This window comes from Phodopus roborovskii, unplaced genomic scaffold (genome assembly GCF_943737965.1).
Source record: "Phodopus roborovskii unplaced genomic scaffold, PHOROB, whole genome shotgun sequence".
NCBI classification, from domain to species: domain Eukaryota; kingdom Metazoa; phylum Chordata; class Mammalia; order Rodentia; family Cricetidae; genus Phodopus; species Phodopus roborovskii.
In genome coordinates, this window is record NW_026126448.1 from 8,276,155 (window position 1) to 8,300,596 (window position 24,442).

General features: G+C 46.7%; 1 protein-coding gene across 3 annotated transcripts in view; it reads right to left on the reverse strand.

Moving 5' to 3' along the window:
* The window catches only part of St3gal3 (ST3 beta-galactoside alpha-2,3-sialyltransferase 3), a 208,338-nt gene that overhangs the window by 103,888 nt on the left and 80,008 nt on the right, over positions 1-24,442 (reverse strand). The window contains exon 3 of one of the 3 annotated variants that reach the window (XM_051188603.1): positions 23,517-23,564. The exons of the other annotated variants lie outside the window; for them this stretch is intronic. Coding sequence (XP_051044560.1) covers positions 23,517-23,564 — 48 coding nt within the window. The remainder of the gene's footprint in view (positions 1-23,516; positions 23,565-24,442) is intronic. 3 annotated transcript variants of the gene reach the window in all.

Here is a 24,442-nt window from a genome sequence, read left to right on the forward strand (position 1 = left end):
TGAGTGAACATCCTCGGGCCCTGTGTGCTTGCTGCGGATTTCAGATTTGTCTCCAAGATTTTCCAAGGCCCAAATGAAATACAGAGCACAGGATTCACAGCCCAGGGTTTCCATACAATTAAGGGGGAAAACCCTAGCTGTTTTTCTTCAAGGATATTTTCTGTGGCCTCAAAAAACTTTTTTTTTTTTTTTTTTTTTTTTTTTTTTTTGCACAAGGAAAATGACGGAAGTGCTGTGGAGTTGTTGCTTCCACCATTGCTCAATGGTGGCAGCGTGTGTGTGTGTGTGTGTGTGTGTGTGAGAGAGAGAGAGAGAGAGAGAGAGTGTGTTTGTGTGTGTGAGTGTGTGAGTGTGAGTGTGTTGAGAGTGTGAGAGTGTGAGTGTGTTGTGAGAGTGTGAGAGTGTGTGAGTGTGTGTGTGTGTGTGAGTGTGTGAGTGTGTGTGTGTCTATGCCAAGTAAGGCGTTTTACAAATGTGGTTGTCAGCTAGCCTGGTTCACTCTGAGGCCAAAATGGAACATCAAGACCTAGACTCAGAACAGAAAAGGCCAGGCAACAGGCTTTCGAGGAACTCAAATTCTAATAAACAGCGAATGATCAAGAGAGAGAATTCATGTACATCAAAAAGTACCACAGAGAACCAGGTGTGGTGGCGCACACCTTTAGTCCCAGAACTAAAGGCAAAGGCAGGAGGATCTCTATGAGTTCAAGGCCAGCCTGGTCTACAGTGAGTTCCAGGACAGCCAGGACTACACAGAGAAATCTTTGTCTTGAAAAAAAACAATAAAAAAGTACCACAAGTCATTCTGTGTGGCAATTAAAACAGGGACCTGGATGTTACAGTCAGGGGGCAATGATAGGGTGTGTGTGTGTGTGTGTGTGTGTGTGTGTGTGTGTGTGTGTGTGTGTGTGACATGCCAGGCGTCCAGTGTCTTGCTCTATTACCCCCTGACCTTATTCCCCTGATACAGGGTCTCTGAACCTCAAAATAGGCTACTCACTGGCCAGCAAGTGCCAGCAATCCTCCTGTCTCTGTTCCCACAGAGCTGCTGTTATAGGAATATATTGGCATGCCTAGCTTTTTATGTGGGTGATGGGGATTTGAACTCAGGACCTCATGCTTGATCTTACCAAGATCACTTGGTCACAGCAATCATAATCAGAAATAATATGAAAAGAAAAATTCAGTCAAGTTTTTAAAGTAACCGTGTGTGTGTGTGTGTGTGTGTGTGTGTGGGTGGGTGGGTGGGTGGGTGTGTGGGTGTGTGGGTGTGTGTGCAGGTGTCTGAGGAAGCCAGAAGAGGGCATTAGATCCCTGGAGTTGGAATTGCAGGTGGCTGTAAGCCACCCAATGTGGGTGCTGTGAGCCATACTCGGGTCCTCCAAGAGTAGCAAGCACTCTTAACCACTGAGCCATCTCTCCAGTCCTTAAAGTGATGAATTTCACATATAAAGAGAGAGTGAAGACCCTCCTCCCATCAAATACAGGAAAACCAGCTGTCAGAGATCAAGAGACAGTTTAAAAATCTCCTTTGAAAACTGTTGTTATGAACCCCACATCTCTGAAGACTGCGTGTTGTGTCTCTTACTCCAGGCTAGCCCTCAAAGCATGCAGACACAGAGGGCTGCCTGCAGAAATGCTTCCCAGCTGATAAGTCTAGAGGCACCATGAGATGGGCTGCCATTGCAGGAGAGCTGCATGGGGGCTGGCTTACACTCCCACAAATGATCTAGAGAATATTCTTTTAGTTCCTTCCCCCAAACATCTGCCTAGATTAGTGTTTTTCAACCTTCCTAATGCTTCAACCCTGTAACGCAGAGACCCCAAACATAAAATTATTTTGTTGCTACTTCATAACGGTAATTTTGCTACTGTTAGGAATCATAATGGAACCCATAGATTGCAACCCACAGGTTGAGAACCACTGGCCTAGAGGGTTCACAGATAGGGCCCTCAGCCACCAAAAGCAAAAGCAGACATCCAGATTCTGGAGCTACGGAGATGAATGCTAAGATTGAGGCGAGGCACCCAGGATGAGCAGGAGCCTGTCAAACACCCACAGGAGCACCCCAAGAGTCAACTTTAAACATATGCAGGATCCAGAGCGTGCAACACTCCCCCAGATTTTCCTTTTCTTCCTCTGTGGCTATCTCAGGGAAGCCAGAGGGGGCAGTCAGATTGGGAGAGGGCAGAAAGAAGAGAGACAGCAGGCCCCCTCTTCCATAAGCCAGCCCTTACAGGCCAAGCCCCAATGTGTTAGTATTCAGGCAACTATACTAGCCTGCCCTTGGGGTTCTGACAGGATACACCCTCAGCTGCAGGCACTAAGAGCACCACCTGTGCACAATCACTATGTTCCCTTTTAAAGAGGCCCTGGCCATCTCCCATCCTCCTCTCTCTTTCTCTCTCTTTCTCACCCTCCCTCCCTTCCCCCTTCCCTCTCTCCTGTTGCTCCTGTCCCTAGAGGCTGGTCTCCCTGCCCCCCTTTCCCCTTTTTACAAACCCTTTCTCCTAATAAAAAGCCCCTTCACTTGAACTTAGTGTTGCATGGCATCTTTCTCTCAAATCCTGCTTTTTAAAATTACAGGACAATGAGGTTAAAGAAAGTAACTATACTTTTTTTTTTTTTCTTTTGAGACAGGGTCTCATTTTGTAGCCTTAGCTTGCCTGGAGGTTGCTATTATAGACCAGGCTGGCCTCAAACTCAGAGATCTGCTTCTGCCTCCAGAGTGCTGGGATTAAAGGTGAGCTGTTCTACAACTCTGAATGAACTGAAAATTACATAAGACCACATGCTCTAATTCTGGACTTGTCAGAGTGATCGTGGGTTTTTGTTACTACAGAAATATCAAGAACTTCACTGGACTTGTACACTGAGAACACTGAGGAGGAGTCCAAATTAAGAACATTTATTTCTGTGGTTATACATGATGTGTCCTGCATTTTCAGCTGCACTGGCGTAGGCAAATGGCAACTTACATGATTAGTTATTTGGTTGTTCTTTTGGTTTTCTGTGGTACTGGGTCAACAGAGAGGACCCAGGGCCTCATCCGTGCTAGTCAAGCTGGGCTCACTCCCCTCAACCCAACCGGATGGTTTTAGGCTCAAATTGAGGGAAGGGCCGGCTGCAGAGGCCACCAGGGACTGCCAGAACCACAGTAGACCAGCAGGCTGCCTCTGGAGTTTTCATCACAACTTTTCAACATGGCCGCCAGCAACATGTAGGTGGTATGTCTAGCATTACCATGGAAAAGGAACGACAATTCATCTCCTCTGTTTCTGACTTGGAAAGCCCTGGTGAGGGATGGGCGTACACCAGGCTTGCCGTAGCTCTTCACCTGTTCTCAGACACTGAGGAAGAGTTGGTGGACGTGACAAGTTTCCATGACACGTGCCGTGAAGAGGGAGAGTTACCAGAAGGAAACTGCCACACTGAGCAAAGGCCCCTTGAGCAGTAGGAACAACCGCTGGCAATGTTTGCAGTAGTGACTCTCTGAGAAACAATGGGCCACAGGCCCCACTCTCTCCTCTCCTCATTCATCTTCCCTGACAACCTCCTACATGAATCATGCTCACAGTGCTCCCTGAGCTGGCTGCTCTCACCACCTGGATCCCCCCCTCCGCCTCCTGCCTGAGCGAGGCCTGCTCTGCCCTGTGAGGCCTTGTTTTGCCTGAGGCTCTCCAGGGGCCTGTTTCTGCTCACAGGCCACCTGCCTGGAGAAAGAGAGGGGAAGCATCACACTGGATTCACAGCCTTTCCTGATTTGGGGTTTGTGGAGGGTCTTGGATCTGTGGGTATTAATCAAACTTGGAAGATGAAGAAGGAAAAAAAAATCCTGGATGTTACTTATTTAAATATTTTTCTTTCTTCCTCTCTTTTTCAATTACAGATGAGGTTGCCAAAGTCCCACGCTTCAAAAATGTTCTGCTCACTATTTTCCTAGTAATTTTTCACTCCATTTCATTTTGAATAGTCTCTATTGATACATCTCCTAGTTCACCTCTTTTTTCCTACTGTATCTAACTGGTCCGTGAGCCAGCCAGTATATTTTTTTCATCTCAGACACCATTCTTTTTATATCTAGCTCCATTTATATTTCCCAAGCCTTCCCTTAGTTCCCAAGCTTTCTCTGCATTCTTGAACATATGGAAAATGTTATAATGTCCTTGTCTACTAATGCTGGCATTCACATCATCTCTAGGCCTTTACTGATTGTTTTTTCCTCTTCCTCTGGGATTCCATTCTCATCTTTTCCGGCAACATCTGGCTGGTAGCCAGCCATACGAAGTTTTACCTGGTTAGAACGTGGTGCATGGGGGTCCTTCATTGTTTTGAGGTGGAATTAAATTCTTAGAAACAACTCAATCATTTCAACAAGGCTTGCTTGTAAGTCCTGTAGGTAGGAGTTGGAGGCAAGAGTGGTCATAATCACTGATGCTGTCCCATTTACTGAGGCACCATTCTTCAGAGTACGTAATGGAATGCTCTATGTTTTATGAACTTTCCCTTCTATTCCCAACCCCAGTAATCTCTAGACTTTATCCTGCACGCCTCTCTCCATGGTTCTTTCCTATTTCCTGTAATTTCCACATCCACTATCAGCTGAGCAGGCCAGGGGGATCTCAATGCACACCTCTAGGGTTCTCTGTGGACAGGCCTGTCCTCTTGGGCAATCTGCCTCGCTTCCTAGTCTTAGGAAGAGCTTGCTCTCTTCCCTTCACCATGGCCTGGAGCTGTCCAGGGGTGCAGTTGGGGTGAGGGAAGGACTAGCCTCATTGGTTTCTCTTCTCTCAGAGCTCAGCATCCTTGCTCCAGGGTCTGGAAAACATTCTTTTTCTACAGATTTTGTGGCGTTTTTTCCTGTCATTTTTTTTTTCTTTCTTTCTTCACTTTTTCCTTGAGCAGTCTAGACTTCACTCATTTTATTGCATCCAAATGTCCACTTCCACCAGAGTGGCTGCATCCTGGTCAGTGCTACTTACTGCGTTGTCATCTCACCCACCCCACCCCCCCCCCGCGTGGGTGGTACCACTATTCACCCAGCCACAGGCTAGAAACCCAAGAGGAGTCCTTGAGTCTTGCTCTTCCCTTATCTCACCCAGTTAATCAGTTAATGAGGAGAAATTCTTATTTCACAAACTGTGCCTTTCTCATCCCACGCCTTTTAATGATTTCCTTTTACTTCCGTCTCCAAACGCTGTGTCACATGGCTTCTTTTCCGTGCTTCTCTATGATCTGTGACAACTTGACTTCTCACCTGGATTGTGGCAGCCGCCTCCCACCGGTCTCCCTACCTTCTAGCAGTTTCTCTGCACCGTAACCAGAGCTGCCTCTCTATACAAGACACAAACTGCTTTTAGGCCTTTGCAAAGACTCTGTTGTTGCTGGGATAAATCCCAAACCTTTTGTTTGCAAATCCTTCATGACCTGGTCCATACTGACCTCTCCTACTCTGTCATCTTGTTCCCGGAACTATCTCTCCCTCCATGTTCTGGCCAGAAGGAACTATTTCACGTTCCCTATCATCTCCAGATTCTTGGACATGCTTTCCCCTTCATTATGAGTGTTCCCATCCCTCTTTCCCATTGGTTATTCTCTTCCTTCCATGTGGTCTCACTATGCTGCCCACACTGCCCCTAAACTCCTAGACTCAAGTGATCTGCCTGCCTCGGCCTCCCAAGGAGATGGGGATATGGCACACACCACCATGCCCAACTTGTCTTTCATTTCTCAACACAGACCCTGCTCCCTGAATCAGCACCATTGCTCCTGCTTCTTTTCACTGCTGTAGAACACGCTGCCACCTCTTCATCTGTCTTCTTTTTGCAGTCAGGATCTCACTATGGGGCCTTGAACTTGAGATCCTCCTGCCTCAGCTTCCGAGCACTGAGGCTGCGGGTGTAAGCCTCCAGGCTTGGTGTCCAACCTGTCTTCTTGGCCACTCCCAGATGGGCAGCCTTTCTGCTTGAGAGCCATTACAAGTGTGTCCTCCTTAAAGCCTCGTTTCCCTCACTGCACATAAACACCTCCCCACCCACGAAAGCACAGCCCTCACCAAAGCTCAATTTAACAGACAGTCTGTATAAAGGGGAACTCCGCGGGGTGGCCTTCCCCTACCTTTCAACCTTATCTTCTCTCCTGTGCTAGGTTTGGCCATCCTGGCCTTCTTTTATTCATTTTTTCCTGGGAAAGGAGTAGGGAGTTAGGCAGGGTCCCACCATGTCGTCTAGGCTGGCTTTGAGCTCACACCCTTCCCGTCTCAACCTCTCCAGGGCTGGGTTCACAGCATGCACTACCACACTCAGCTTCTAGTTCTTGAGGAAACTGGGAGCTCTTTCAACATAGTTTTTTGTTTTAAAATGGGTGCCTCTTGCCTGAAAAATATCCTAGCCTTTTTTTATTTGTTATTTTCTGTGTTCTTCAAACCCTGGTTCGAAGTCTTCTCTCCCTCTCCCTCTCCCTCTCCCTCTCTCTCTCCCCCTCTCTCTCCCCCTCCTCTCTCTCCCCCCCCTCATCATCCCCCTCAATTAATTAATTGATTGTTTCCAGGCTGATCACAGTTTCCCCTTTCTCCCTCCTCTTCTCCCACCCCCATCCCCCCAACTCCTATTCTTCCTTCTTTCCCTTCAGAAAAGGGCGACAGGCCTCCCATGTGTATCAGCCAGCCATGCAATATCAAGCTTCAGTAAGGCTAGGCACCTCCTCTCCTATTGAGGTTAGGTGAGGCAATTAGAGGAAAGGGTCCCAAAACAGGTAACAGAGTCAAAAGCAGTCCCTGCTCCCACTGTTAGGAGTCCCATAAGAAGACCAATGTATGTGCAGAGGTCAGGCCTCCTCCTATCGGGGCATGCCTTCCCTTCCTGGGCCATCTCTTGCTCACACTCTGACATGGTGTAACTCTTCCTGATCTTGTAATTTCAGACCATCTGAGTGGTGTCCCTGCTCTGCTAGTCTAGAAGTATTGTGAGGAAGTACTGTGGAGTACTGTGGAGTACTGTGGGGAAATACTGTGGAGTACTGTGGGGAAGTACTGTGAGGAAATACTGTGAAGTACTGTGGAGTACTGTGAGGAAGCACTATGAAGGCTTCTCAGGGTTTCCTCACGGCTGCACTGTGCTGGCTAGTCTTTGTCAACTTGACACAGACAGGGTCTGAAGACTTAAACTCACTGAGAAAATGCGTCCCTTGCAGTGCCTGCAGCAAGTCTGTGGGCCATGTTCTTGGTTCATAGTTGATGCTGGAGGGTCCTGCTCACTGGAAGTTGTGCCACCCCTGGGTAGGTGGCTGAACAAGCCAGTAAGCAGCATTCTGCCATGGCCTCTGCTTCAATTCCCGCCCCTGGGTTCCTGCCCTGTATTCATTGATAGACTATAAACTGTAAGCTGAAATAAACCCGTTCCTCCCCAAGTTGCTTGTCCTGGTGTCCCACCACAGCATTAGAAAGCAAACTGAGACGAATATTGCTGTGCTTGACGCATTAGGGGGATGCTGGGAGGTCCTGCCTTTTCTGATCTCACCTATAAGCTAAGCAACACTCTTCTGTGCTCTCCACCCAACCCGCAGACCTTACTGCCTTTTGGCCATTGTTTGCTTGTGGGCTTCCAGAGCAAATCTACTGGTCATGTGCTCTTTTAGAAACCAGTCCCGTGTTTTCCTGCAGGGAACTGTTCTACTGCAGGCAAGTGTCAGGGTTGCCAGCAGGACGTATGTCCACAGCACAGCCACCTGACGAGTTAGATGCACTGGATTCTCTTTCTCCCTTAAGTTATTGACATGCAAGAGAAAAACCATGCTGAGGAACTGAACCATTTGTTCCTGCAACCTGGACCCACAGAGTTGCCCTTCACATTCCTGGGGACGGAGCGATTTACTCGGTTTTTCATTCTATAGGTACTTGGGTCCTGCTGATAAATTCCCTTCATTAAAGATTAGTGCAAAGCAGTTGCTGCTGCTCATACTTAAACATCGCTACATCTCTGACTTCCATGAATGGGACACACACACACACACACACACACACACACACACACACACACACACACACACACGAGACAGAGCTCACCCCTGCATCTATTGCCTAACATATGGTCTGGTGCAGATTTGGATCCATACATGTGTTGAATGAGTGGAGTGATGGGGGTGGGGGTTGGGAGAACGGGGGGGGGGGGGTAGCCCAAGGACTAGCCTGGGACCTGGATTCTCTGTTCTTTTCCACTTTTGGTGAGAGGGCAGTGTTAGTGGTGGCCACAGTGCTGGCACATTCTGCAGCCTCTCTGTGCCAATCATCTTTCACAACAGAGATTGCCTTGTTCTGATTCTCAGCCCATCTAGGAGATGACACTGGAGACACCTACCCAGTGAGGCTTTCCCACGACTCTTTCCAGACATAACTGTCCACTTCTCTGTTCCATTCCCCTTGTGTTGCCATTTTCAAGTTCTGGTTTTTGGTTGGGTGGTGGTGGCACACATCTTTAATTCCAGCACTCAGGAGGCAGAGGCAGAAGCAGGTGGATCCCTGTGAGATCAAAGCCAGTCTGGTCTACAGAGTGAGTTCCAGGACAGCCAGGGCCACACAAAGAAACCCTGTGTCAAAAAACAAACACATTCTGATTTTTGCTCTGGGGTTCCCTCTGAGAACGTCTGCCTTGTCGGCACATCATTTCTAAAAACCTGAACTTGAACCTCCTCACAAAGACCTCCCAGAGCTTCACACTTTATGTATGAGTTCTGGGAATTGAGTGCCCATGGCTGTCCACAAAGGAAACTCCACTTTGAGCATACCAATGCTTCAGGGTCAATTTGTCTCTGGGGGAGCCTGCAGGAAGGTCCAGGTCTCAGCACCCTGAGCATAAATCTGCAGTAATATCAGAAGAGTCTGGGGCTCTTGAGTCCACTTGGCACATAAGCACTGACATCTGGCACAGCAATGGAAGGCATTCTCCCAGATACCACAGCAACAAAGCCATCAGTTGCACCCTGAAGAAGAGATGTTTAGTTTCTTGGTGGCTTAGGTCTCCTGCCTCAGCCAGGCCACAAGGTCAGGATAACACAATCCACCAACCATGGAGCACACACGTCCAGGGCCTTGCTCCCGGCAGGAAGTGGCCTGGGGGATGCAAGGCCCTTTCTTCTCCAGCACCTGCACCAGGTCAGAGCTGAGTGCAAAGTACTTTTTCAGATGCTGAAAGCCTTTGAAGTAAGCCATCAACTCTTTCACAGTTCCTACAAGGGGATTAAGTATGCCTCTGAGTCACAGTAAGAGACATGTAAAGTACCAGGGTAAGGCACTCCAGAGAATTCATACAAACTCCTGGAAGGTTCAGAAACTGGACCTAAACAAAAGCAGCCCGTGAGCAAACTGTGTGTAGGCACCGAATAAGGAACACGTCCCTTTACTGAGCAAGAACAGAACTACTAGGGAAACACAATTGGCATGCTGTCATTATACTAGGAAACAAGTGAGCCACTGAAAAAAATCAGGCCATAAAACCAGTGGGGAGATTTGCACAGAGTAATTACTAACTGAGAAACAACTGAAGGGCAGAGAGCCCCACACCCTTCCAAGCATGCAGTGGCCATTTCTGAAAATGACAGACAGATGAAGAGGTCCAATCGTGGTCTAATTAAAAGTTAAGTTCTGGGAGGTTGCTTTTTCCTGGCTGTCACTTTTCCTGGGGATGCACACATGGAACCATGCTAACAAAAAACTCCTTGAAGCAGCTTGCCCTTGTTCCTCAGATGTCTGCCAGACTCGAAGCTATCAAAGCCTGAAGTCTGGCCATTTTCTCTGTAAAAACAGTGTTCGGAGAGAGGTGTGGGTAGTTTGGCTGGTGACAACCACACAAGGGCCCTTTCCTTAAGACAACCTCTATCCTCAGTAGATAGCAAGGCTGACAGGCACACTTCCTGCTTCATCACAGAATATTACAAGGACATGCACTCAAGGGGAAAATCCAATAGAAGGCAAGAACCTGCCGGGGCCGGTATCGCTCAGTGATAGGGGACGTGCCTAACATTCTGGAGGCCCTGGTTTCAGTCTGAAACAGTACAAACAAACAGCTTCATCAAGAACTTTAAAATTTCTCTGGATGTGGTAGTACACGGATGCCTTTAATAATTCCATCTCTCAGGAAGCAGAGGCAAGCAGACCTCTCTCTCTGTGAGTTTAAGCCAGTCGGATGTATACAGAAGTTCCAGGCCAGCCAGAGTTACATGATAAGACCCTGTCTCAAAACAAAAATACACCTCCCACAAAACAAAACAAAATTCCAGTTGTGTGTCCACAAAGAATATGCCAGTGAGACAAGTGCAGGTTACACCGTTGCTTTGTTTCAGAAAAGCAAAAGATCAACTGTGGCTGGGCAGTGGTGGTGCGCACCTTTAATCCCAGCACTAGGGAGGATTAAGCACTGTGAGTTCAAAGCCAGCCTGAACTACATAGTGTGATAGTGTGAGTTCCAGGATAGCCAAGGCTACACAGAGTAACTCTGTCCAAAAAAGGAGAAGAAGGAGGAGAAGGAGGAGGAAGAGGAAGAGAAGGAGAAAGAGGGAAGAGGAGAGGAGGAGAAGAAGAGGAAGAGGAGGAGGAGGAGAAGAAATCAACTGTGATGATATATTTAATAAAAATATCTCTTCCATTCGAAGAGACCTGAACTTTTGATGAACCTCACAGCTGAGCTAATAATACACTTCATGGTTACTTAAGACTTGGTCTGTGTGGCTGGAGAGATGGCTCAGTGGTTAAGAGCACTGACTGCTCTTCTAGAGGACTCAGGTTCAATTCCCAATCCACACACAGTGGCTCACAACTGTCTGTAACTCCAGTTCCAGGGGGTTTAACACCCTCACACAGACATATATGTAGGCAAACACCAATGCACATAAAATAAAAATAAATTATATATATATATATATATATATATATATATATATATATATATATATGGCTTGCTGTCTTGCTGTGTACTCAGACTGTTTAACCTGCCTTTAAGAGAACAGTAAAACAACAATGTTACTTCCTTTGGGTTCCATGTAATTAGCTTTTTAAAAATGCTTATTACTACTTATTTATATGACATGCTCATGCCTATGTATGAGGAGGTCACAGGAGCATCAAATCCTTCAGAGCTAGAGTTACAGGCAGTTGTGAACTGCCCGATGTGGGGGCTGAGAATTAAATTCTGGTTCTCTGCAAGAAAAATATGTGCTCTTAGTGATTGAGCCATCTCTCTAGCCTCCTCCCCCAACCCCATGTAATTAGCTTTTACAACCTAAACTAATGCACAGCTTCAATATTTTTGTTATAATAATAATAATAATAATATATTCTCAATGCCCTGTGCATATACCCTGTCTCCCTTCCTTTCTATCTTAGAATGAAATGCAGATGTTGTCACCCTACCTATATTCTGAAATGGAAACCATCAGGGGAACTGTGCTATGTTGTAAGGTCCAATTCAGGGCAACAGGAAACCCTCCTGAAAGTGGTAGTGACAGCGAAGCCTCCACCTCAACTACTGAGCACCAAATGGAATTCCAGCTAATAGCACTGATGGTGGCTTGAATGAGAATGTCCCCCACAGTCTCAGTCCCCATTTGTTGGAGCTCCTGGGGAGGCATGTCACTGGAGGTGGCAGTAAGAGTTTTAAGGTTTACACCACTTCAAGTTCAATTTGTTTCCTGCTTGTGGTTCCAGATGTGAGCCCTCAGCCTCTGCTCCAGACACCGTGGTTCCAACTCTGCCATCCAGGACTCTAACCCTCTGGAACCATAAGCCCAAATAAACTCTCCTTCTATAAGCAGCCTTGATCATGTTTTTTTTTTATCTCAGCAACAGAAAAGTAATTAATACAGCCTAATGTGCTGAGCCATGTCAGTCTTATGTAAACCCTTCCTTTTCTCATTCTACAGAGCACCACCCATGCCCATCAGCTGACATGGAACCTGCACCGAGTAACCCCTACTGATGACAACCCTATCTCCCATCTAGAACAGTTCAGAGGAACACTAATGAGGTACATAAAGTTCAATATTTTATGGGAGTATAAAATCCATTAGTTCTATCAGATAATCACAATTCTTTTTTGTTTGTTTTTTGTTTTTTTTTTTTTTGTTTTTTTTTTTTTTTTTTTCAGACAAGTTCTCGATGTATAATCCCAACTGGTCTGGAGCTGGCTATGTATTCCAAGCTGACCTTGAACTCACAGAGATCTATCTACCAATCTCTGCCTCTTGGGTACTGGGATTAAAAGTATGTACCATGCACCTGGCCATCTTCAAATTTTAAGTCACAAACACATATAGGCAAAATGGTCTATCAGGCAGTCAAGCTACTCACACATGAGAAGCAGCTTCACCCATTTCCTTTCTCATGGTCGTTGGCTTCCATAGCTCAGCTATGAGGAATTCCCAAGTGCAAAGGGCCCAGCAGCAAATGGAGGTACCCAAAATAGAGCTTCCACTTCCAAAGAACTGTGCAGCCTCCCATAAAAGCTACATTCAACGCAAACACTCTATGTCAAGGCTTTCTGGGGGGACGTAGAGGGCAACGGGTCCAAGTAGCTGTCAAACATGCATTGTGAGAGACAGACTGAGGGCAGCTACCGTCTCCTGACATCCACACTTTGTATTCTGACCACTCTTCCTGCTGCCAGGGACACCTTCAATTTGATCCTTCCACCCACGAAGCACGAATACTCTTCCTTTTCCAGATGGGGCTGGATGAGAAGGGATGCACCACGCCTGAGATCCCCAATCACTAAGTGGACTGGCAGGGAAGCTGCTGAGGCAGCCAGGCCCAACTCTGGGGCTGTTTGCTCCTTCCTCAGTCCACACTGGCTCTCTGGGAAACGTGAAGAGCAGACCCTCATCTTAGGACAGCTGCATGAGAGCAACTGTGTTCTGTTCCCTCTATTCCCCGTCCCAAGGGCCATGTCCAACGATCCAGCCACGCCAACATGAATCATGGGAGTCAGAGGGGCTTTCGAGAGGGGCTGGTCAAAGTGCAAATGACTCCCACATCATCTCCAGTCAGGGAAATAAACCACAACACGGGGTCAATTTATCAACGACAAACTAAAATAGGAAAGCAGTTTTATAAAACACAGAGAATCCCACTGACCTAGACTAAATTAACTGACCCAGGAAAATAACTTAAGATATTCATAAACTAAAATCCAGTCCCATCTGGATGTATATATGCTGGTATGGGGGAGGCAAGGTCTTCTGACGGGACGGAGTCCCCTGTGGCTGACTTGTCCACAGCAGGGCTAGGCTCTAGTGTGGTACTGTGGGGAGTGGGACCTCCCTGAACTCAAGCCTCTCAACATAGGCAGAGACGCTTCCCACTGGAACAGAGATCTCTCTACACCCACCTCCCCTCTGTCCTGAGAAAACCAGGGCCAATTCAATCCTATTCATAACACCAAGTGAGCCTATGTCACCCTGCAAGGCCACCTTCATCCAGCTACAGGATTATGAGTGACAGCATGGCAAAAGAGCAGTGGCCCAGGGGAGAGAAAGATGACGCACTCTGCAGTTTGTACCTTAAACTTCATGGCGCTTATGACAGGGCAGCAAACCTGACTGCTTTGGCGTGAGTTGAGTGTTCCCCAAGGTTCACATGAAGGAAGCAAATCCCCAGTACAGCGATATGAAGAGGCAGGGCTGTTATGGAATGATAATCACGAGGGCTCTACCCTGACTAACAGTACTAGCACCCTTACAACACAGGCTTCAGGGATCCGTCTCCACCTTCTCTTATGTGGAGACACACAATGGGGGAATGAACTGTCACCAGACCCTGAATGTGTTGGCTCCTTGATCTTGGACTCTCCAGCCTTTAGAACTTCAAGGAATAAGCTGAGACAGTGGTGGCACATGCCTTAAATCCCAGCACTTGGGAGGCAGAGGCAGGTGGATCTCTGTGAGTTCAAGGCCAGCTTGGTCTACAGAGTGAGTTCCAGGACAGACAGGACTGTTACTGACTGTTCTGTCTCACAAAAGACAAACAAAAAACCCAAATAAAAAGCAAAAAACCTCAAGGAATGTCTTATTTATAACTTGTACATCTTAAAGTATTTTTTATGATAAAGGTGAATGGACTAAGATTGCCAAAATATAAGAATTCCCTCTCCAAATAAAAATAATAAATTATTTTCGGTGATAAAAACAATACACACTCAGTTGGTTGGTGGTGGTGCAGCCTTTAATCCAAGCACTGCAAAGGCAGAGGCAGGTGGATCTCTGTGAGTCCAAGTCCAGCCTGGCCTATAAAGTGAGTGCCAGGACAGGCTCCAAAAGTACACAGAGAAACTCTGTCTCGAAAAACCAAGCCCCCCCCCCAAAAAAAAAACAATACACAGTCAGTCTAAAAACTAAATCAGGGCTGGGGACTTGGCTGACTGGGTAAATGACTTGCCATGCAAACCTGATGACCCAAGTTCAATCCTATGATCCCATGGCCAGAGGAGAGTGCCGACTTCTGGAAGTTGTCTTCTGACCGCCACACGAATGTGGAATGTGGTACACACACATACTCACAGAGTGATAATAAAATAAATTAACTTTAAAAAGCCAAATTAGAGAAGAAAAAAAAATGCAGCAAAGCAGGAACCATGTGACATTTCTATCACCTGAAGTTAATTGCTACATTTTGGTGGCTGCTGAAATCTCTTCTCACTGATAAAGACGTGCATGTGTGTATACAGTTCTACTTACACACGGCCTTAATTACACGCTGGTTTATACCATGATATCCAGGACATACTCCATGGCAACAAGTTAAAAAAAAAAACTTAAATAATCATATTTTCTTAAGATAGGGTCTCCTGTAGCTCAGGCTGGCTGGCTTTTTACTTCCCATGCACTGAGATTACAGGTATGTGCTACTATACCAGTCTCCAATTATCTTTTTTCTTTCTTGACACAGTGTCCCTTTATTATGCAGCCCTGGCTGCCCTGAAACTTACCTCACCATGTAGACCAGGCTGGCCCCAAACACAGAGAATTAAAGGTGTGTGCCACCAGGCTCAGCTATAAGTTCTGACTTTAAACAACCGCATTATTCTCCTGCATGGGCACATCATTCTTTATTAACTGAGAATTATTGCCTCTAATGTTTTACTTAAATTTTTTAAAATAATTTTAATGTGTGATGGGGGTATGTGTGTACCACAGCAGTAACAGTAATGAGGGGATAACTACTGGGGAGACTCTGTCCTTTCATAGTGAGAACTGGGGCTCAAACTCAGGTGGCCAGACATGGTGGCAAACACCTTTCTCACTGAGCAATCTCACTGACTTCCTATGTTCAATTTTCCAAGTCACCAAATCAATGTTATTATGGTAGATTAAGCCAATTAAGACAAAAGGCCAGCAGTTTAAAGAGCAGTCTATGAAGCCACAAGGACATTTGTGTCTGAGGTGGGTTTCGTATTAATATTCAAGAATGGGGGAGCCTTTAATCCCAGAACTCCAGAGGCAAAGGCAGGTGGATCTGTGAGTTTGGCCTACAGAGTGAGTTCCAGGACAGCTAGGATTGTTATTGTTACAGAGAAACCCTGTCTTCAAACAAACAAACAAACAAACAAACAAACAGAAAAGAAAGTGGACATAGTAGGATCTCTTGCTTCCTCCCTCCCTCCCTCTCTTGTGGTGTGTGTGTGTGTGTGTGTGTGTGTGTTCATGTGTAGATGCACTCATACTTACACACATGCACCTGCTTCTTTAAAAGAAATATTTACCAGGAACTTATTACATGCCAAGAGCTGTTTTGCCAAAATGCACAGGGTCCTTGGTCAAATGCTACCCACAGTATAGTAGGAGAGGGAGACCGGCAATGCAAAAGGGGACAGCCAATCTGGGTGTGTGCTCGGGATGAATGGAGCCATGCTTTCTAGAGAATGGGTGTCTGAAGTAACTGCCTTGGGTAAAGTGACTGTCCTGTGTGGTGACACTGGACAATGGAGGCAGGCATAAGCAGGAGCAGTGTGGAAAGGACAAAGGCCCCCCGAGGAGACCTGGGAGCTTCAAGGCTGGCAGGCAGCAAGGGGCACCGGCCCGGAAGTGAAATCACGGAGGTAAGTAAGGCTTTGTATGTCAGTTAGGACTGTGGTCAGTGTGCTGTGGGACAGTGGAACAAGGCAGCACCCTGCTTTTATGTTCCAGAGGACTGCCCCAGCTGCACAGAGAAAGGCCTCTGGGAGACCACAAACCAGCGGGCAGTCCAGGGAAATGGTTACTGGTCCAGGGCAGAGGAGCCAGGACCTTGGACAGTGGTGCTAGGAGGAAGTGGCAGGAGCTGTTCTCAAGTGGGGGCCTCCGGCAGGGAGGACAATGAAAGCTCTGGGCTTGTGGAGCAGAGCAAAGGAGACAGAGGAAGTGCTTTACAGGCGGTTCCTAAGTGATCCCCTGGCTTTATCCATAAATACTGATTTGGGGGAGTTGGAAACTTTTGACATCTTTGTTCATTGCCTGTGTTTTAACGTCACAATTAACGTTTGTGTTTTGACCTTAGGTCTTGTATCTGGCTAAACTCATACAGCTCTAGGAGTCTGAGGGACATTTCGCAAATATTCTCTGGGATTTTCTATGTGTGACCAATGAAGAAGAGAGTTTAACTTCTTTCTTGCTAACCTACATCCTGTTCTCACTTCACCACTACCTGGAACTTTCAGGAGTGGACCCTGACTTCAGGCACCGGTGGGGGAGGGGGATATTTCCCAGCAGGTGTCCTACATCAGAATAAACACTGTCCTTTTTTTTTTTTCAAAAAAAAAGTTCTTTGAGAATTTCATACAATGTATTTTAATCATATTCACCCTCTTAAAGAAGTTCCTTTCTTCACGAATAGACATTGACTTTGTCAAACACTCTTTAACTGATGGTTGGTTTATTTAATTATAAAAGTATTTTTGAGATGGCATCTCATGTATCTTAGGTTTACCTCAAATTTGCTATGTAGCCAAGGATGACTCTGAACTGATCTCTGCCCCCACCTCCCACGTGTTGGGGTAACAGGTGTGCACCACCAAGCCTAGTTTATGCCGTCCAGGGCTTCAGGAAAGTAAGCAAGAGCTTTACAGACAGCCATGCCTCTCAGCCTGATCACACAGGAATTTTTGATTGGTTGGTTGGTTTTTGTTTGTTTGTTTTGTTTGGCTTTTGCTTTTTGAGACAGGGTTTCTCTGTCTTGTCCTGGCTGTCCTTGAACTCTCTATGTAGACCAGGCTAGCCTCAGAATTCACAGAGATCCACCTGCCTCTGTTTCCTGAGTGCTAGGGTTGAAATTGAGCACCACTACTGCCTGGCCAGATCACACAGGTTTTTGTTGTAGATAACTAATATGGGAGATTACTTGGACTGATTTTAAATGATATATGGCCATCACATTTAGGTTTCAGGCAGTCTTTCCTCTAACGTTTGTCTGGCTAGCACTCTCTTCATCTGGCACCCGGTGTCCAACTGATAAATTCTCTAGTATTCTCAAGTAAGCCTCCACCCAAAAGCAAGCCCGCCACCCCCACCCCCACCCCAGGAGCCATTAACTTAGTTTAGATTTGCTATTTTTTATTCTCTTTATTATTTTTCCTCCCCCCCCCATTTTGTTTTTGTTTGAGATAGGGTTTCTCTGTGTAGCCTTGTTTGTCCTGGAACTCACTCTGTAGATCAGGCTAGCCTTGAACTCACAGAGATCTGCCTGCCTTTGCTTCCTGAGTGCTGAGTAAAGGTGTGCACCACCACCACCTGACCAGACTGGATCGTTTCTGCACCCCCACCCAGTACCCTGACTCCTCCTTTGCCACCCACATTTGTTATTTTGTAGATCTTAAAAACTTGGTTACAGTATTTGTTTATTCATTTACTGCTTGTGCTGAGACGTTCCCCTTTCCTATTAGTTTACAGTGTTTGCCCTGACTTTGGGGGCACTTTTATCCTCCTTAGTGTTTGGTAGGACATCTCCATGACTATTACTGTCCCAGTCTTAACAATCCTTGGTTGCCTTTTCCCATGCAGGTTGAGATTTCTCTGGTTCTTTATAAGATGATTAATTTTGGCTCATATCCTGGATTATTTTAATATTGTGTTATGAAATCTGAGGTCTTGTTTAAATCCAGTAGAGGGTGTTATTTTTGTTTTAGGAGACAATCGAGCAGGCTGGGTTTGGACAGCAAGTCCTGACCAGCTTTCTGCGGGCTGTGGTTTCTCTAGGCTCCTCTTTCAAGGTGTTTCCACTGTCTTCTGTGTTCGCCACCCAGTGTCCAGCTGACACTTGGATGTTATCTGTCCCTTGGTGGATTGTGAAAGTCTTTGTTTGGAGGTGCCTTCTCAAGAACCTCATTTCTGTTTTCTCCCCTGTGAGCTCTGGTTCCTCGGTCCTCTCATTCTTGGTTCTTTGGCCAAAAAGCCAGGGCCTGAGTTACCCCAGTCTATGATGAATTTTCTAAATGCTGCACCAGGATCTTGAACAACCAGCAGGAAAGCAAAGGTCAACAACAACAAAACCCAACAAAACGAAACCCCCACACCCATCCTCTTGAGACCTCAGCTTCTCCAGAGTCCTCACTGCTTCCCCTACCACCATGGGACTGCTCAGAGCTGGACACAAGGAAAACAGAAAGGAACACAACCATGGGATTTCCCCCTCCACATGAGCCTTAGAAGCACCCACCTCCCAAAAGCCAGTCAGAGGCCATCTCCTGGAATGGTTTCTCCCGTGTCCACGGCTGGGCTGTGGGCTTCCAGGATGTGGGTCATTGAGGGAAAACTGGAAGAACACTGCCAGTCTGCTAATACATTAAGTTCTGGTATTCTTCCCAACCTGTCTGCTATGACTAATGTTTCAGAGTCTCAAACAGCTACGAAGTGCATTCTGTCCAAGCCATTAGCGGCACTCGGTGACAGAGACATGGGAGTGCATCTACTCCTTATCTAGGATGGAATCTTGCTTTCCTATGTTTAATTACTCACTCGAAAGAAAGGACATAAAATAGGGATTAAATCCAAAGCTGTTTTGCTAAGATACTAAAGCTTTTTTGGCAATTTGGTACGCCCAAATGCTACGGAGAGTCCTTCCACATAAAACAGTCAAGCGGCCCGCTGAGGAGAGCCTGACCAGCTCCCCCTGCTTTCAGGCATTATGCAAAGCAGAGGACTGCTGGTCAGCGTTCCTCGAGAGCATGACTAAGGTGGACCTACCTGAAGCGTCTTGCAGGTGACATCAGGAAAACGGAATGGGTACTAATCTAAGTCTCAGTCTAATATGCACTCTGTGGAGACGGCATAACAAAACCCATTGTTTTGCATGCTCATTAAAAAAAAAACTGGGGCTGGAGAGATGGCTCATCAGTGTGTGAAGAGCACATACGGCTTCCAGAAGAGCCCAGCACCTAGCACCAGAGCTTCAGGACTCAGATGGATGAGACGCCTCTGGCCACTATGGGCACCTGCATGCATGTGTACACACCTACCCAAACACACAATTTATATTTTTGGTTGTGAGCCTAGCCTTTAACAGCTGAGCCATATCTCCAGCCCTCAGATACACAATTTAATGTTTTTTTTTTTAATCTTAAAAAAAAAATAAAGCTGATTTTTAATCAGTTTAAATTTATCCTCTACTACAAGAGAGTCATACAGAAAAGAATCCGAGACTTCAGTCTTTTTCACCTTTCACAGTGGACCATGTACAAACCCGGCAGCCTGTGTGGCTTAACTCTCTGTCAACTTGGCACAAGCCATGGTCATCTGGGAAAAGGGACTCTGAATTGAGAAAATGCATCTATAAGATTAGCTTGTAGGGCACTGTCTGTTGGGCGTTTTCTTGGCTAATGACTGATGTGGGAGGGCCCGGCCCACTGTATGTGATACCAACTCTCAGCAGGTGGTCCTGGGTTGTATAAGAAGGCAGGCTGAGCAAGGCAAGGGGAAGCAAGCCAGTAAGCAGCAGCATGCGCGAGAACGCACACACACACCACACACACACATCACACACACATCACACACACACACCACACACACACACACACACACACACACACACACACACACACACACACACACACACACACACACACACACACACACACACACACACATCACACACCACACACATACACACACACATACACATCACACACACCACACACACATCACACACCACACACATCACACACCATACACACACATACACATCACACACACATCACACACCACACACACCATACACACACACCACACACACACACCAGACATACACACACACCACACACACACATCACACACACCATACACACCACACACCACACCACACCATACACACACATCACACACACACCACACACACGTTACACACACACACATACACACACACACACACACTGCCCAGGGCTTCTGCCTCAGCTCCTGTCTCCAGGTTCCTTGCCTGCTTGAGTTCCTGCCCTGACTTCCTTCAGTGATGGACTATGCTTGGATGAGTAAGCTAAGTAAGCCTAATAAAGCCCTTCCTCCCTAGTTGCTTTGGGTCATTTTATCATAGTAATAGGAATCCTGGCTACGAATGACCTATACCTCCTGGTCCACAATTATTCACAAATCAAGTTTAATGTACACTTTCTAACTCTAGGAGAGATGAAGGTGAATCACTAACATCCCCTTGAAAATTAATGAGAAGAGAAGGAACTACTTGGACAAGAATACGGACACTGGACCCAGAATGTCTGCACTCAAGCCCAGCTCTGCTACTTACCAGCTATCTGATGTGGGAAAAGGCACTTCCCTTCTCTGTATATCAATTTCCTTAGCTGAAAACTCTTTCTGACACACGATGACGTCCCATAAATATTAACTGTCCCCTCTCCCTCCTGTTTCCAGGCAAGTGCTACTTGTGGCATGCCTGGGTTATGACTTTTGAACATATAGAAGAGTATGTAAAATGTTAATGCACAGTCTAATGAGTCACTGTGAAAGGAATATTCTCCTAACCCCTACTCAGGTCACTAGAGAGAACATTCCAGTTCTGAGATGCTCTCACCACTACCCCAGCTATGATGGAATTCAATCTCTTATTTGTTCTTATTGTTTTAACACTGAATTGTGCATCTAAGCAAATATGGTTTCATGTTCTTTTGAAGTTCATACAAATGAAAGCCAATATATATTCTCTATTGTCTGTCTCTCTCTCTTTTTTAAAGACTCATCCATGTTATTGTTGGGCATGTAACTCAGTGCTGGCATACTTGCCTGGCACACACAAGCCCAAGATTCACTTCCTAGCACCACAAAAATGAAATAAAATAAACAAAACTTTACAACATTTTTTGTCTCTTAGAGCAGGGTTTGGTAGCACACATCTATAATACCAGCACTTGGGAGTCTGAGCCAAGACGGCTGCTGCAAGCAGGAAGCCACCCTGGCTACATAAGGAGTGCCCAGCCAGCTAGAAGTGGGGGCACCTAGTAAAGCCAGGTGTGGCAGCACAGGCATATAACCCAGAGGCAGAGGCAAGGGGATTGCCAGTCTGAAAACAGCCTGCTTTACAAAGAGCATTCCACAGAAGCCAGGATCCTATCTCTACATCAAGGCTTTCATAGCAAGATCATGTCTCAAGAAATAAAAATTTTAAAAGGCAAAAAACAACTTTATCTGCATTGTCAAATGTCTATAACTCGCTCCTTCTTTTTTTTTTTTTTTTTTTCTTCTGTTCCATGCCAATATGACATTTGTGTCCTCACAGCTGCTCCCTGTGTGGGTTGTTTTGGAGTCTTACAATTCTGGACAATGCCTGGAACTGAGAGAGCCACCTCCCTGACCCGAGTGAGGCTGGGTTAAAGGGCAGTGTGCCAATTAGTGTGTCTTACATTGTAAATACAGGAAGGGAGGGAGTGTGCCTGCCTGTGACTGTCACAAGAGCACAGGCAGGCGTGGCACTCCCCTCCTGAAACACCAGGCATGAATGCAAACATGGAACACATGTCTGAGGAGATATTAGCAGCCATCCCTGCAGCCATCCCTGTAACGAAGGTGTCTGGAGGAGGACCCGTCAGGGTGTGTGGTGTTCAGATTCAGCTACACACCGCCATCCTCTTTTTTGACATGACTATACAAACCTGACTTCCCACTCGGTGGAGACTTGCTTCTGCTCCGTCACGGCCCTATCAACACTGGAACTGTCAACGCTGTCATGTTTTGTTGTTCCCTGGATGTGTAATGACATCTCAGTAGGATTCCAATGTTCGCTTTCTTGGATACAAATGTAATTGAAATCCTTTCCATAGATTTAGTTCAACTCTTCTGTTCATTTCTGTACTGGGTTGTTTTTTTGGCTTTCTGTTTTGTTTTGTTTTGTTTTCCTCTCTGCAGCCCTGGCTATCCTGGAACTCACTCTGTAGATCAAGTCTTCTGCTCATGTTGGTATTGGATTGTTCATTCTGTGTGTTTCAGGACAATTAGGGAAATCAAAGCTAGTGTGAGGGATAAATCACCAAGGGACACAGAAAGCCCCAGCACAGACACATCTTCCTGTGATGGGAAGATGGTGGGAATATCTTTCCTCTTGTCCTCTCTACCACAACTGCCTGAACCTCGTGTCATGAACATGAATGGGTCATGTATAAGGTCAGTGAACAGAGTTTTAACCACTTTCCAGAGGCCAAGCAGAGACCTTTCTCCCTGGTATTCCGGATGGCTCCCAGTATGAAGCAGACCGTCTTCACCTAAGGATGCCCGTCCCCTGGCTCAAAGTTGTTTTGAGGTTCCACGCTGCACCCTCCAGGAGTCAGAGGAATGGAAGCAGCTGTCCTTCCTGCTCTGCCAACAGAACCGGGGTATGGGGGTGGGCGGGAAAGGACTGCTTCAGACCGGGACAGCCACCTCCTGGCCTCAGTAAGCCTGGGTCAAAATAGTGTGTGCCAAATAGCATGTCCTACACTGTAAACACAGGAAGGGAGGGAATGTCTGATAGCGACTGGCACAGGCAGGTACAGCCACTCCCGCTCCTGGAGCTCTCTACCTGAGCACATGGGTGTGTAAGTGAGGGCATGTCCTCAGGAAGCTGGGCTGCCCTAACAGCGAAGCATTCTGCAGGCGAGCCCTGATGGGTATCTATTGTGCTCAGAGCTGGTGGTCTCGTAAAGTCCTCTGCCGTACAGGGCATGCGCTCAGAGACCAGGCAACCTCTCATATGAAATGGGACAGTTCTGTGAGGAAAAACCATCAGCTAGAAGTCCCAGTGCAAACCCTGGCTGGCCTGGAACGCCTCATGTACACCAGGCTGGCCTCAAACTCATGGCGACTCACCTGTCTCTGCCTGAGCCCCCACTCCCACGCCCAGCTCAGTGACACTTGTTTCCCATCATGTCCTCCTCCTGCTCCCTCCATGGTGAAGCCTTGGGAACTTCCCCATAATTCTTCAGATCTCTTGCCATCCCGCAGTACCCCCAACAAACTCCTCAGGCTTCACAACAAACATGGCCAATACTAAGGGCTGAGAAGACGATAGAGGGGGAAGAATTGGTACCTGTGCCTAGTGTTTGTCCAGCGGAGTCAAGGGAAAGAAGCAATGAATCTGTAACACAAGAGGACAAGTTCATGTCTTTCTTCTGTAGTCAGACAAGTGCCTGCTGGCTCCACCCAAACCCCGTGGCAGGCCGCTCCCTTCCTTATATTCATAAGCATGTTTATTTGCTATTCCCAACTCCCCCGCCCCCAAATAAAACCCTGAAAGTAGTGAACGATAATTTATAGCATATGCTAGGATAATAAATGAAGACGTCAAAGAAAGGGAAGATATTATATGGCGGGAAAGCTGTTAGTGCACAAAATACATGCCACCAGGGTGCCACCGGGGCCTTTGCAAACACAGCAGGCAGAATCAAGGTGAGTGTGAGCTCTGAAGCAGCCAAAGCAAAGGAAGAGAACAGTTCTGAGATCCAGGGCCCGCAATGCGTTCTTCTTCCATTCGATCACACAGTTGGGAAATGTTTGTTGGGCATCTACTGCACCAGGACCCTATGATACAGTAGTCAGCAATAACCACAACAAAACATGGCCTCCACTCTCGAGGGCCTCCTTGCCCTTCATCTTGGAAAGAGAAGTTAACAGAGAACAAATTACTCAGCTAGACACAGATGAAAGCAAAGTTAAGAGGATGCTGCTTGCTTTAGGGACCGGCTTGAGGGTGCTGGGCAGGAGGGCCTCCCTGGAGAAGCTGGCCCTTGGCCTAAGTGTGAAGGGTATTGAGGGTTAAAGCCAACAAGAATGGAATGGGCACCCCAGGCAGAGAGAAGGAAGAAGGGACTAGGTGTTTCTGAGCAACTGGAAGACCAAAATTCAAGTAAATGCTGTATGTTTTCCCTGAGAGTCTTTGCAGAGAGGGACAAAGCAAAGTTGACAGTGTTTCTCCTTCAATACTTCCTGAGTTTGCAGTTGGGAATCTTGTACGGC